The 14,910-nt window shown below is 41.6% G+C and overlaps 1 protein-coding gene across 1 annotated transcript in view; it reads right to left on the bottom strand.

The window, feature by feature from the left end:
- Positions 1–14,910, bottom strand: part of CTNNBL1 (catenin beta like 1) — a gene marked incomplete at both ends in the record, with an annotated part of 156,565 nt that overhangs the window by 17,193 nt on the left and 124,462 nt on the right. Inside the window, 2 exons of the mRNA XM_084246932.1 lie at positions 9,560–9,640; positions 11,507–11,604. Of these exons, the coding sequence (XP_084103058.1) occupies positions 9,560–9,640; positions 11,507–11,604 (179 nt within the window). The remainder of the gene's footprint in view (positions 1–9,559; positions 9,641–11,506; positions 11,605–14,910) is intronic.

The following is a 14,910-nucleotide window of genomic DNA, read 5'->3' as shown; positions in this document are numbered from 1 at the left end:
CCTTTAGCTTTGGTAACCTGTGGCAAGTCTAGGGCTGAAACACCTCCACAAATAGATGTAATGGATTTCTGTCTGTACACAGGTATATGGATGGGGCAAAGTTGCTGACTGATGATGCTCCCAGATAGTTAGAAGAGTCACTGAGAGAAATGCCTCAAGTGGGAGACACAAACTGTCACCTCAATAGGACACAATGGCCACTACTGACAATTAGCTTGTCCACTCATCAAAAAATTAAACTCCCCTGTGACAACAAGACAGCTCCTGGATCTGCTATTACATTAGAAAGACTATTTTAAACAATCTGGGCATGTAAATCGAGTACTCTTCAAACACAAATATGATTGAGATTAAAAAGAAATTCCACAAATGCAGTAACCTCCCTAAGTGTCGTAAACCTATTTTACTTTACAAAATTTCATAGTGAAAATCTATACATACGTTGCATTGTTTTTGAAATATGACAGGAGAATTAAGATTAAAAGGAAGTCTTCTATGAATCAATTCATTCAACTCTCACCTTTGAGAAGAGTGAAGGTGACTGTCTTCTTTGTGAAGCAATGACAACCCAACATCCACAACTCTGCGGCAGAGCATCTGCATTAACCTCGCTTGCTGTGCATGCCCCGTGTTGAGTATGTATAGCAAATATCATTTTCAGATTTCACAGATGGAAAATTAAGACAGATGTCAAATGACAGCCACTGAGTTTAGGTTGGAGACTCGAGTGGAACATGATTTCCTTGTCCAAGGCCTTTATCTATTAGTCCTTTTACTCTGGCGAGATGAACAGGGAAAAGGAATAATACAACAGCAAAGTCTCCTGAGTCCTTACTGTGTGCTAGGCACTGTGCTAAGCACTGTCTTGAATTTTCCATTGTGGGTCTGCTAGACTTAAGTGGCCTGTTCAGCCACCATTATTGTTACCTGCAGTTCTGTATTCCTATACAAGGTCAGAACTGCCCTTCAGAAACTGGTCAATCAGTATTAGGAGCCAAACCTTACAAAGTGCCTTTCAAATCAATCAAGAGCAGAAAGCTTGATCACTCTGGGAAGGGTTGCATCAAGACATATGACCGGTAATGCCCAGATGTATGACAAGAGACCCCAGAAGCTGACCAGTGCAATGCCTTGTTGATAAGAATAGAACCATGGCCAGGAGTCTGGGGTATGGTTTTGATTACAAGCTGGTAACAATTATCTGATCAGCACACTCCTGTCTCCTCAAGCCCTACACGACATGCTTTAGTTTCACCCATCTTTTTCTCCTTGTCCTCCTACCCCACGTTACTGATGCTGTATGATTATTCTATCAATAAAAAGGGCCAAGATCTTGCTCTTGCATTGTGCAGCCTGTTCTACAACTCCTGTTTCTTTATCAGTGTAGTGTTGCCCAACACAACACTTCATAAGAACCCAAAGAGGTAAGAATTATTACTGTTTCTACTTTTAGGTGGGAAACTGGGCTTAAGGAGGTGAAGCATTTCCTAAGGTCACAGACCTCATGATTAAGTAAATGTTGGTGACAGGTTAAGAACCCAGACAAGTTTGGGTCCAAGCCTGCAATCATTTCCAAATTCAAAGAAGGAAAGTTTTTTTTTACAACAGATTTTTCCAGTATTATCTATGTGCACATAGATGGGATTTTTTTCTTTATGCCCTACTGGGGGATTAATGTAAACCAGCAGTATTGAATGTAAGGTCATCTAGCTTCCAGGCGTATGTTTTCTGTATAAATTGAAGAAACTTTTAAAAAAGGGGGAAACAATCTATAGCTAAACCAGTGAATTCCACATGCAATTTGGGAGAGTTTGAAAAAAAAAAAAAAGAAGATACTGAGAGGTTTTGTTTTGTTCATTCCATAACAGAGGGCTAGAATAAAAACTTAGATGGTAATTCAGTGAATGGCGCATTAAGTAGAACAGATTGCAATTCACAGCAGCATAAGCCTGTTTGGGGGCTGCTAAAATAAACAGATTCATCTCCAAAGATACACAAGGATGTGATACGTGTGGCGTCAAGGTGCCATTTCTGCAGGGCTGTACGTGTGCTTCCCCTCCCCCATCACATCCTCACTTTAAATGTTAATCTGTCTTCAGGAGCACTTTGGAATCACCACCTTTCCACATGCCTCCATCTCTCTCAGCAGGCAAGTTGCAAGCCTCCAAAATGAGAATGTGGATGCCATGTCTAATCTGCCCCCAACAGTCAGTGAGCTGCCCCTCACTGATGGAAGGAGACAGTCATAAAAGAAGCTGCTATAAAGCCAACAGAAAACCCTCTTGCCTTAATAAGAGGGGACATGACTCAGCACCCCAGCAGGGGTCACAGTTACTGTCTGTAGTCATGGGCAGGATAGCCCCACCATTTTAAAAAGGCCAATTTCTTTTTCTTCCAAAGCAAGAGGAGAATTTAAACCATGCGAGAAACAGGTAAGCAGAAATGGGAAGCCACTAACACTAGCAAAAACAAACCTTTCTCCAAAACTTCCAAAGTAGGGTAGTCTGTTAAAGAAGAATCAGAGAGGCGGTAATTTTCAGCTGGAGAAACTGAGGCTGAAGAGTTAGTCAAAGGAACTTTTTGAAAGTGAATGCAGAGCTGACTGGTGCCAGCTCTGATAAGACAAGGATCTCAGGCCAGAGCTTTCCCCACCTCCTTGTGTATCCCCACAAACCATATGCTAGGGTGGCCTTAGCGAGTGATCATGTACCAGGTGTTTATAACCAATCTCATTAATCCTCAAAGTGACCCTCTAATAAAGCTCCCATGAAAACTAACATGCACACAGGGCAAGTCACTTCCCAGAGCAACAGAGCTGCTATGTGGCAGATCTGGAATTTCAGCTTTGGCTGTCTGACCGCAGGGTTCATGTTCCTGCTACATAACCACCATGTCTCCACCACAGGTTTGTTTTAAAAAAGAATACACTAAGATTTAATATTTGATTTTGGCAACATATAAAGCGAGTCTTGAGCGAACCCGGGCTTCCGTGATACATATAAAATAATAAAAGGCCAGAAAATGCCAATTCTGTTGGGGGTGCAGAGAAAGTAAGATCCGTCTTTGCTGTGATGACTTAGTGTTAATTCAGAGGGAGCGAGAGACAAGCATGCAGCCCAAATGTACAATAACAGCCACCACTTATGGTGTACTTCCATTAGAAACCATTCTAAGTGACTTATATAGATTATTTAAACGTTCCCAAGCTCTTCAAAATAGATAATATTTTCCTCCTTTTACTGATGAGGAAACTGAAGCAGGGTTGAAGTAACTTGCTATGAATAAGCAGCTTCTAAGAGGCAGGATTTGAGTCTATGCAGTCTGGCTCTCGATCTGGGATCTCGAGCTGAGGCTGCAGTAGACTGGGATGGCTTTCCACAGGAACTGACACTGCAACACTAAGCAGCATGTGTGGCACATGGTAGACACTCAACACATATTTATTGACTGACTTTTTGCCAAAGTTCTTAAGGACACAGAGGAATCAGCCAGTTATAAGAAAGGAATATGGAAAAGAGAGCACAGAGAAGTTCTAGGCAGAGCAAACAGCACTGGGCAAAAGCATACAAAGTTTGAGAAAGCGCAAGTTTGGGGAGACACAAGTGGCACAGAATAGCTACGGCACATCACGAGATGGGAAGAGTGGTCAGGGATGCAGCTAGAGTGGCAGGCTGGAGCCAAAGTGCGAAAGGCTCTGCAAAGCCCGGTAAGGAATTAAAACCCTATGCTGAAGTCAACGCAGAACCAGTATGTTATGTGACTAAGCAGGGGTGTGGCATAACTTTTCACTTTAGAAAAACCTCTGGTTACTATGCATGAAATTGGGACAAACCCAAAGAGAGGGAAGAAAATTAGGTAGGAAGGTACTGTACAAATGCAAGAAAAAGATGATGGTAGCCTCAAGTCTAGTTCTGGTAATGATGACAGAGAAAAACAGATAAGCATAGAGATAAAATCTACTAGATGGATATATTGTTGGAGGAGGAGGGAGAAGACTAAAACCCTGATACCCCGGTTTTTGACCTGGTCAAACTGATGACTGGCCCTGGTGTGGGAGGAGGAGAAGAGAGAATATGCAGAGAAGTCTCTGGATGATGCCCAGTGGGAGCTGGCTATGTAATCTGCAGAGGCGTGGGAGCCCCTGGCACATAGCCCCGATGTCACCAGACAATACAACAAGCCCATGAGGCCAGCAGGGGAGAGCCCATGAACCAGCACTGAGAGAGGACAGTGAGGATGTGAAAAGCAAAATGGAGTGCTCAAGGCCACACTCAAGGTGAATGGCAGGGGAATGGGGCCAGAATCAGGTCTTCTGACTTCTCCAACAGGAGGAAGATGACTGTGATTGAGAAGAGACAGGCAGGGAGGTAGCTGAAGGTGAACAGGTATATGGCTGAATCTGTAGGTGTCTAGGAGAGGGGGCAGCAGGAGAGAGAAAAAACCTCATGCCTCCTGCTCCTCCACCATCACTGGTTTCTAAGGGATATATAAGCTGCGTTCTGGCAAATTCTTGTACCGAGAAGTTTGGGAACCAGTGATTGAGAGAATTACTGAGGAACTCAGTAAGTTTCTCTTTTTTTTAAGCTTGCCCCAAAAGCTTCCAGCACAGTTAGCCAAAGACTCAGTGGCAGTCTCATACTTGCACTGTCCACATCCTTACCCAGTGCTTTAGGGTCACTTCCACATTCATTTCTGTGCTTTGCTCCCCTTCTCCTGCTTTGCACAAATCTTTAAATGAGTTTCAAGTGCTAAGGAAATAGTTGAAGTCTGTTTCAGACACCAAGTCCTGTAGATACTGTTTCATTATAAGGAATCCATCTTTCAGTTTCCAGGATAAAGCCTGGAATAATTTAACTGTGGCAAAATTAGCATGCAATTTGTAAGTCATTATGGAGCAAAGTATGTGGTGAGAATACTTTATTGAATAAACCTGCTGAGTATAATTTTCCCAGGAACTAAAATAAGGAAAACCTCTCTTTAAGGCTCTCCTCCCTCCTTCAAAAGCCCTGCCAGTACTATATAATTATGTCTCATTCTGACAGTCAGAAGCCAGGCGTCTCTGTACATTTAACCAATAGAAATCAGAAGGAACCAAGAAGACTGGACATCTGCCTAAAAAGGACTTAGGTATTTTCTAGGCTTCGAGTTGTTTGGGGAGTCAGGTAAAATCTGCTGAGACAAACATCCTGGATATTTACCGAACACAGAGAACGAATGTTCACTAGGAGAGTCTTAAGAACAACATGCCCTTTAAAAGTTCAGGTCAAATCTTGTTAACCAGAACCCCCCCCAGGGTATGTCCGGATACACAGTGGCCCTGGGATGGCATGGACACTGCATGTTAGCATGAAAGCAGGGCCCAAGATGCGGACGTCTTTGCTAGTTACAGATTATTGCAGGAATGTCATTGGAACTAAACGTGTATAAAATGATCAATTTGTTCTATAACTCTGTTGAGTAGGAGTGTTTTCCCTTGAATACTGCTGCATCTATGCCAGAGTCCACATAGTTGTACTAAGTATTTCTGATTATGGAGTTAATCATAGAAAAAACAAAAATTAGGATAAAAACTGAGACTAAGAAATAATGTAGAAAACCTAGGACTCTGTTAATACCTACAGCCAAAAATTAATTTTATCTTATGAGTAGTGATCCTTCATTTACTGCATGTAAGTCATTATGCAACCAAGGAAAATGGAAGGTTTTCTGACCACCTCCTATGTGCAAGGCCGCGTGAAAGCAGTTTTCACGTGTGTTATAGTCTGTCACCAAATCCCTCCATATGTAATGCCTCAATACCCAGATTGGGACATACACCATCAGAAGCAAACACCAAAACACCAAGAGAGAAAATAAGGCTGGAGTTAGAGAACCAGAAAGAAGCCTGGCTTTAAAGCCCACATTCTCCCTCTCACAACCCCTGTTTTTGGAATTTAACTTACCACTCACCCCACACTGAATCTGGCATCCCTTGGCCCATGAAAGATCCTGTATGTTTCTATCATTTAAAGTTTAGCTCCAGGGCCTCCCTGGTGGCACAGTGAGTTGAGCGCAGCGCTGTGAAGCTGTCCACAGCCTCTGCAGGGTGGGTTAGATTCCTGGTAGGTCACCAAGGAGATACCCACATGGCACAGCAGACCTCTCCTGTCTCACCTAATGCTCCCCTCAGCAATGTCTTCAGTCAGTCTGCCTGTTCTGCTCCCCGCTCTGTCTCTGGTGAATTCTCTCACCTTCCCTCGCTTCTGGCCTGTACCCCAGTTCTTGTATAAAATAAATAAATCTTAAAAAAAAAAGATAAAGTTTAGTTCCAAATTCTGCCTTACCCACAAAGCTGCTAAGGATGACTCTGGGTAAAGACGACATCATCATCATACCTTCCGGGGCCCATTCTTCCATCGTAACCACCTCTCCACCCACAGCCCCTGCCAATCAATGTAAGGTCCAGGACTCTGCACAGAGCAGGAGCCTGAGAAACATTTGCCAAATGGTTCTCTCCAGGAAATCTTGGTCAACTGCAAACCATGGAGACTTGCCCTCGGTCCATGGAAATCTAAAGTTTACAGGGAAGATGGGGGCTCTGAGACATGGAAACTCAACACCTGAATCCTGTTATGTGGATCAGTACCCTGACAGTGCTATCTAAGGTCTTTTTAATTTTTGTTGCAGACTTGGAGAAGTATGTGAGATATTTATTCATCACTGTTCTGACAGCCAATGTCATCAAATGCCTTAGAAATAAGCATTTAAATCAACAAATATTTGCTGAGTTCCCAAGGGTGTAGGACATCCAAGTTTAATGGAGGCAGGGTGAGGTGAGTGACGAATTGTTCACGACTTAAGCAGAAGACAGCATGAAGGAGAGGTGAGAGAGGCTGCTTTGTTCCAAGTCACTTTACACCTGTGAAGTGGCTTCATATGCCAGGATGGAGCCTGAGTGCTGGCAGAGAACACCGCTCACAAATGCATCCCTCACCTCCCACCCTGCCCTGTCTCTCTGAGCAACTGAGTCTGCTGAGCACTAATGGCCTTGGAATGTTTGCCAGTGCCCAGCAAAACGGCCTTGGCATCAAGGAGACAGATGTTTGTCAGGAAATGGCAGGGGCCCCAGTGCCTGTGGCACACAGCTCTCTGAATGCTGGGGAAAGTGGCTGCAGCGATTACTCTCCATCAGTGCTAATCAATTTCACACCCTCTTCAATGCTGATAATAAATAATCTGGTGGGAAGAGGGCCAAATTTCCTAATGGCCACATGCAAGCTACTCCCTGGTGCCCAAGAGTATATTTGGTCTCCCACAAAACAAACAAACAAACATACAAATAAACAAACAAACACCCTGTCTTCCAGCTTCACCTCAACTGAAGCACCTGATGGTGCCAACACTCTGGTCTGCTAGGGTGACTGTCTGGGACATCTAGAAAGGATGTTTCCAGTAAAGACTAACTGGCTTACTTAAAAGTTACACACAATTCCAAAGGAAGCCAGGGAAATCTAGCAATTATGACTAACTGAGCAAGGTGATTTATATACTTTATGCTTAGCCTTCACAATAACCCCAAATGGGAGGTGTTGCTATTCCCATTTTACAGATGAGAAAAGCAAAGCTTAAAGAGTCAACTCATTTGTCTAAGGGTTCAGAACCAAGAAGTGACAGAACTGGAATTCAAATCTGGCTTCTGTGACTCCGTGCCTCATCCATACTTCTCTACTAGGCTGCTGCTTCTCTATAAAGACAACTTACTCACTGATTAACCACATATTTCTCCTTTAACCCATACCTCCAAATGGCAGAGCCATCCACGGTTGTTCACCTGAACCTGCGGGAGAACACTGAGCTGGAAGAGACCTCCGAGAGGGTCTGTCAATACTGCACAGAAGCAAAGAATGGAGGCGACATGGCGTGGTGACACGTCGGGCTGGGCAGTGATATGAAGGTGGTGCCTGCACTGAAATTCTCAGGCCCCTGATTCCCAGGTGCTCCTCTACCACTGAAAATCTCCTGCAGATAACATGGGGGTTCCATCAGAGCTGGAGCACTATTTGTTTCATGCCTGTTTCTCTATAGAAGTCTAGGGAAAATTTCAATTTGTTTCTAATTATCATTCAGACAAAGAGAAATAATATATTACTCTGGCACTTTAACAATTGCAAAGTGTCCCTCATGTACAAGTTACTGTGAAGAGAAGGAAAGTTTAATCAAAGAACAAAATAAAGGGTATGGGGTGTATGGAATGAAAGGACTGTGTGTGGAACATGCTAGTATCTCAAGTTCAGAATTTAGAGTCATGGCTTTTATCTTGTAGTAGTATCACTGCATAAAAGAAGAAAGTCCCAGTCAATCAATTCAATCAATCAACAAACATCTGAGGACTTACTAGGCTTAGAGAGCATAGGAAAATCACCAGAATAAAAAATAGTTCTCTGTCTGCTGGGATTCATAAATAAGAGTGTATTTTGTGAAAGGGGAGGGGTGGATAAGAAGGGGTGAAGAGAAACAGGGCACAGACAACAGGGTCAGTCTCCCCCCAAGCTGTCTCTCACCCTGGCCTGAGGCAAGCTTCAGGGAAAAAGCTAGTATAATTCCCAGTGCACACAGTTCTGCCACAGCCGATGCCCTAACGCAGAAGGGAGGGTGGTCCCAGAACCACTAAGGTTCAAAAGCCTTCAAGTGTATCTTAAGGCAAAAAGAGTGAAAGGAGAATGGAGTGATACATACAGCAATCAAGATCACAAGGAAAATGGGGTCTAGTTTACTACAGACTTGGAAAAAAGGCAAGAGAAGCATCATTTTGCAATGTGACCAAAGACTGTGGAATGTCTTGTGGAGAAGAGAATGTAAATCAGACATTAAATAACAGACATGAAAACTGGCCCTGATGAAGATGGAGGAGAAAGCTACAGAGGCCTGAGATGGCAAACAAAAGAGAAGCTGACAAAAAATACAGAAGGCAAGATACCACCATTGAAAGGACAGTTGCTCAAAAAAAAATTCAGCAGGTTTCCTTTCCCTCAGCAACCATCAGCATGAGCACCTCAGCACCAGCCATTCTGAGCCTACAGGTTTTGCTGTAATGTAGCTGAGCTTCCTTTCTCCAGATCTCTGCTTTTTTCCTCTGAAAATGGGGAACTGGATTCAATGACCTCATTTCCTTTTCACTCTTATATCATGTGATCACCCTTCCTTCAAATGCTCCCCTAGGACCACAAAAGCCAGCAAGAGTATGTACCAAGACACACACGGCCAACATGATGCCAAGTCACCCCCTGTGCTTTGGCCAATTTTCGAGGACAAGCTCTTGTCAAGGGTGCTTGTACTATCACCCAGCCTCCTGATCCAGGGCCAGACCTGGTCAATTATATACCTCCTCCCTCTCTCCTGTCAGAAGAGCAGTGAGAACCACTGGCAGACTCTGTGTTGCTCTTCCAACATAGTAGGTGGTGGCACAGGCATGCAGACAGCACCGAAGCCTGTGCCTATCCTGTGGGGAGACAGAAGGTACACAAGGGACCCAAATTAAGTACAAGGCAATAGTTGGCAAAAGACCGGGAGGGAAACGTACGTGTTTTTCCCCTTCAATCTTCTTGTCGGCCACCTGCATTGCATCCAGGTATTTAAAATGCAGCTCCATCAGTCTGTCAACCTGAAAGAGAGATAATTTCACAGAAGTGAGTAAGAAGGAAAGAGAATGCCAACGCAGGAGAACAGTAGAGATCCTATTCATCTCATTGTCATTCCTTACAAAGGGAGACACACTCTACCACTTCTTACATGCAATGTGAGCTTTGCTTAGGAACACACCAGGAATGGATCAAAAGGCTGGGCAGAACAAAGCAGGCACTTAGGATAGATGCAGTTGGAACAGTGGTCTGTTCCCAAAAGGAGATTCATTCCAAGCCCTTCTAAGACTCCCATGAATTCAAGTTGTTAAAAACAAACAAACAAATAAAAAATTCAAGTCCCTTCTTGCAAAGAGGAGCCTGAAGTTACATACTTGATATTCACTTAGAACTTTATAGAATTTCTCTTTTCAAACTGAAACCTTTCATGTTCAGATTCTGCCCCAGAGCTGATCTTTTTTTAAAAAGGTCTGAGTAAAATCTCTTTAGCTGCTTTTGAGTCAGAAGAGAGTGCAAGAAAAACTCCTTCAGCAACTTTTAAAAAAGGCCTTTCGCTCAGCAATAACTTAAAAATCAGCTTTAAACTTAGCAAAAGTCATGCTTCAATTATGGCCTGAGGAACACTCAGTGAGTTTGAAAAAGTTTCATTTTTCCCTAAGACTTCTAAAAGATCGAAGGAAAACTGTGAAACCAGCCGAGAATATCTTTTTTACTAGGTTGGCAACACCTAGTTTTTGGCAACCCTGGTTTTCACCTGGGAGCTGATATTAATAGCAGATGTTGCTTCAACACAGCATCAGACAGTCTAGGAAGACTGCCCAAACTTTCTCTGGATAACAGCGATGACCTGTAGAACCCACTGTATTTTCGTGTCTATTTCTTTCAACCTTAAAAAACCTAACAAGGTAGTCAGGGATGATAGAGTGCAACCTCAATTTTAAAGATGAGGAAACTGAAGCACAGATGTTAAATGATGTCACCAGGTGACATGATTGCTACGATGTTCCCTGTCCTAAACTAATGTCCTCTTTACACTGCACTGCTACTGAGGGTAGAAAAAAATGGTCTGAGGTAGGCTCAAAGAATCTCATCTCTCTCTCCAAAGCAGGAAAAAATTTCAGTCCTACCAGAAAAGAAATTATCCTAAGTTATAAAGGGGGTTTTGGTCCTTGATTTTACTCATCCAGAATGACCTGTTTACAGCTAGTGTGATAAAATACACAGGTTTTCTAAACTCAGGGAGCCTGAGTTCAAGTCCCAGCTCTATTTCTTTTACTGGTTTGATCTTGCACAAGTCACCTAATGTTTGTAAGCTTTAATTTCCTTATATGTAAACATGAAGGAAAGCTACAAAAGGATATACCCATAGTGTTGTAAACATATATGCAACAGTGAAGGGGAGTTGCTATATTACCCAGTTCACAGTAGTTATAATGAATGGCAGCTCTTATTACTGTTAAAAACGTCCATTACAGTCTCTATAGGCAGGGAAAATGAGGCTTAGAGTGGCACATATCTCAAAAGTAGAAAAACCAGGTTCAAATTCAGATGTCTAAATCCAAACAAAGCCTAAACTATTAATCACTTTGCTACATTTATTGCTCAACATTTCCTCCCACCCCGCGAAATACCACCACAGTTTCATTATAATATATTCTTGTGGGTCTAAAAGTCCCCTTAAAGTACTAGTCGGCAACACCCTAAGATCTTGTACATTTGAAGATGAGAAGCAAAGTAACTAGAAAAACTTCTGAGATGCAAAGCAATGGGGTCCAGCTGCTGGAGAAGATATTTTCGGGCAGGAACACTCTACTGTTCGGACTACGTCTCGGGTAAAGAGCTCTACGCCTGCCCCCTGGTCCCATCCTTATAGTCCAACTGGCACCCACCTTCTCACTGTCATTTTCAGTAAATTTATTCAGAAGCCGGGTTCGCTGCTGCCCCCTCAGGTTTCGCAGGAGGGAAGCCAGGATCGAACAGACATGCTCTGGGGTGGGAAGGAGAAAAGAGAACACACTGTGATCAGAGCAGTAATTATTATCTCTTCAAGTTTGGCCTGGTTCTACTGAAGGGGGAGTAAGTAGGCCTTCCCTGACTGCTGCTATTGATTAATAAGACAAGAACCTAAATTGTGTCATTGGAAAACCGAACTGATCTTCTCATACAGCACAAGAAACATTCAAAAGGGATGATATCCTCAAGGACAACTTGAGCAAGTGAATCAAAATGAAATTAGAATTTCTCTTCTGTCTGAAATAGATTTTTATTGTCCACGACAGAACCTTACACTAATCCTCCATTTACATAAATAACCCATGAATAGAGTATGAATCCCAATCATGAGATGAACAAACAGGACACACTCTAGCATATTCTCAAATTGACTTATACCATTCACAAATAAATATTTCAGAATTCAATAAGAACTGTGATAGGGTCTCAGGGTTATCACTGACATTCTGCCACAGTTAACCGCCTCCTCCCATTTCATGTTTAAAGGCAGCTGGACAGTACATACTTCAAAAATGGTAACAATGCTTTTTGAGTTCACAAAGCCTGTGGATTTCTATTATGAGCCACTATTTATTCTCCTACCTTGGGGAGAAGTGGGTAATTGAAAGGTGTATATTATAGGCTTCAACTGCAAAGAGATTCTTTACTTTCAAAAAATTTTTCAAATCAAGAATGATGACCTTGAAAAGTAGGTAGAAGTCTACTCATGGAGAAATGGCAGAGTAAAGTTTATTTTGAAATAAAATACCCACCGGGTAGACAACATTCTATTTGAAAATTAACTGAAATATTGGCATCCTCATATGCCAATATTATCTTCAGTTCTCAAAAACTGTCAATGGACTATTAAAGACACATGTAAGTATTCCTACTGTACCACAGGTATATTTGTATTGTTTTCTTCCTCCTTTTTACCTCCAATCTCTTACGCTGGAGTTTATTCAGTCTTAAGGTTTACACGTCTATCTATGCTCACTTCCCTAGAGATCCCATCTAGTCCGATGACTTTAAAAACCATTTACATGCTGACAATTCCCTAACTTGTGTCGATAGGTCAGCCCTGTTCTTCAAACACAGACTCATGCACTCAACTGTCCACCTGCTTGCTCCCCATGATTGTCTAACAGGTCCTTTAACTGAACATGTCCAAACCAAGTTCCTGATCTTTTCCTCATTCTTTTCCATCTAGTTTATGGCAACCAGGCTCTCCAGTTTCTCAAGCCAAAAACAACACAGTATCTCTAACCTCAAGAAACTCCTTATTTAGTGGGAAAAAGAGAACAATGAGTATAGTTCACACTGACAAATTCCGTTAGTAAAATAGGCATAAGGGACTTGGGGAACATGGAAGAGGGATATCTGACTTTGAAAATTTTTCATTAGAGGTAATAAGCAACAGAAAATCTTGAAAAATAAAAACACCAATAGCCAGGTCAACAACTAGGTAGAGGAGAGAACATTCTAGGCAAAAAGGGTCAATATATGCAAAGGCCAATTTGGATGGGATATCACAACTGGGAGAGAGGATGTGGGTCATGTGGGCAAAGGCTGGATCTTGATGGAAAGTGATTAGGAGCCACCAATGAATTTCAAGATGGGGAGAGAGAAGATGAGACCTGAATTTAGACCAGTCCTTTCAGAGATCAGGAATAGGAAAAGGTTTCTCATCCCTAATGAAATGTTTGTGCTTCGTATCAGGGTTCCATCTTTGCCTTGGAAATTAGGAAGCTCACTCAAAGATCAGTTTATCAATCACAGGAAGCCATTTTTTTTATTGCTTTACTGTTGATTCCCTCCATCCTCCACCAATGGATTCTAAAATTAAAACAATAGCTTCACATGGTAAAAACCAAATTACATGGAAAGGTTCAAAGGGCCGAATTATATATCTATTTTCTTTTCTCATACTCCTCTCATTGCCTGTTTCCTCTTTCCCGGGGTAGGAGGGAGAACTATAGAGTATCTTGTGTACATGTCCAGAAGTGGGAAAAAAACTAAACATACACACACACACACACACCCTTTCCATGTCTGCATATTCCTTTTTTTCTTAAATGGCTATCTAGAATTCTACTGAACTTAGTTACTGTAATTTAACTACATCCCAATCATGGGTATAATTGTAGATGGTTTCCAATGTGGTTTTTTTTTTGTTTTTTTTTTTTTGCTGTTAGAAATAATGCTGCCTGAACATTGTAGATATATGTTTTGGCACACCTTTGCACGTGTCTTCTCATGGTGCATTCCTAGCAGTAGAATCGATGAGTCAAAAGATATTGACATAGAAAATGTTGAAAGACACTGACAAATTGTTATCTAAAATGGTTGTACAAATTATACTTCCATTCTCAGTGTGTATGTGCCTACATATACACAAACATACATATACATGTATACATACATATACACATACACAGATATAGATGAGTGGAAGTGTTAATTATATAAATGTTATAAAAGTATCTTTCTTCTTTCTATATCCTCAGATTGGATATTCAGTGTAGAAATCATAACCTGCTATGTGAAAAATGGGACCCTCCTTTGATTAGCATGGCTTTGTTCTTATTATGACTAACGTTAAGTACCTTTTCTGCTATGTTTACTGACCATTTGTACTGCTTTTTTGTCCAGTCTTTTCTTTTGTCAATTTCGATTTCTAGCTACTATTTGTAAATTAAGAATATTATCCTTTTGTCATTTGTGTTGTAAATATTTTCCTTGGCTTCACATTTATCTTTTGACAAATTCTTATTCAAAGCTAAGATTTAGTACTACCACATTGTTTTGCTGTAAGCTACTTCAAATTCCTATTTGAAAGTAAGTAGGGTACAATAATAACTGTCACCATTTTTATTATGTATCTATGACAGTTGGTTTATTTGAGTCTGCACACGTTTTACATTGAATCCTTACAACTAAGCTATAAGAAAGATACTGTTCTTATGTTGCTAGTTCATGGGTGATATGATGATGGGAAATTATGGTGACTACAATTAATAAGAACAACAAAGAAAGATACTGTTTTTATGTAGGATCCATGGCTCAGAGAGGTTAATGAATGTGCGTAAAGTCATGTCCTTGAATAAGTGCTGGGAGATTAGATTTGAACCTAAATTGTCTGACTCCAAACTGCAAACTTTTCCTACTATGTTATATGCTTCCCACATATGAAAGGTAATCATCAAGCTTTTCAAGAAGGAACAAAAAAAAAAGACAGAAACTTAACTATGCAAAGCCTAAAGGTTTGCCTCATGTGGGGCTCACTGTATCCTAAAGACGG

This window comes from Talpa europaea (assembly GCF_964194135.1).
Source record: "Talpa europaea genome assembly, chromosome: 11".
NCBI classification, from domain to species: domain Eukaryota; kingdom Metazoa; phylum Chordata; class Mammalia; order Eulipotyphla; family Talpidae; genus Talpa; species Talpa europaea.
The sequence above is the reverse complement of the archived record's forward strand: the minus strand, read 5'-3'. Positions and strand labels throughout refer to the sequence as shown.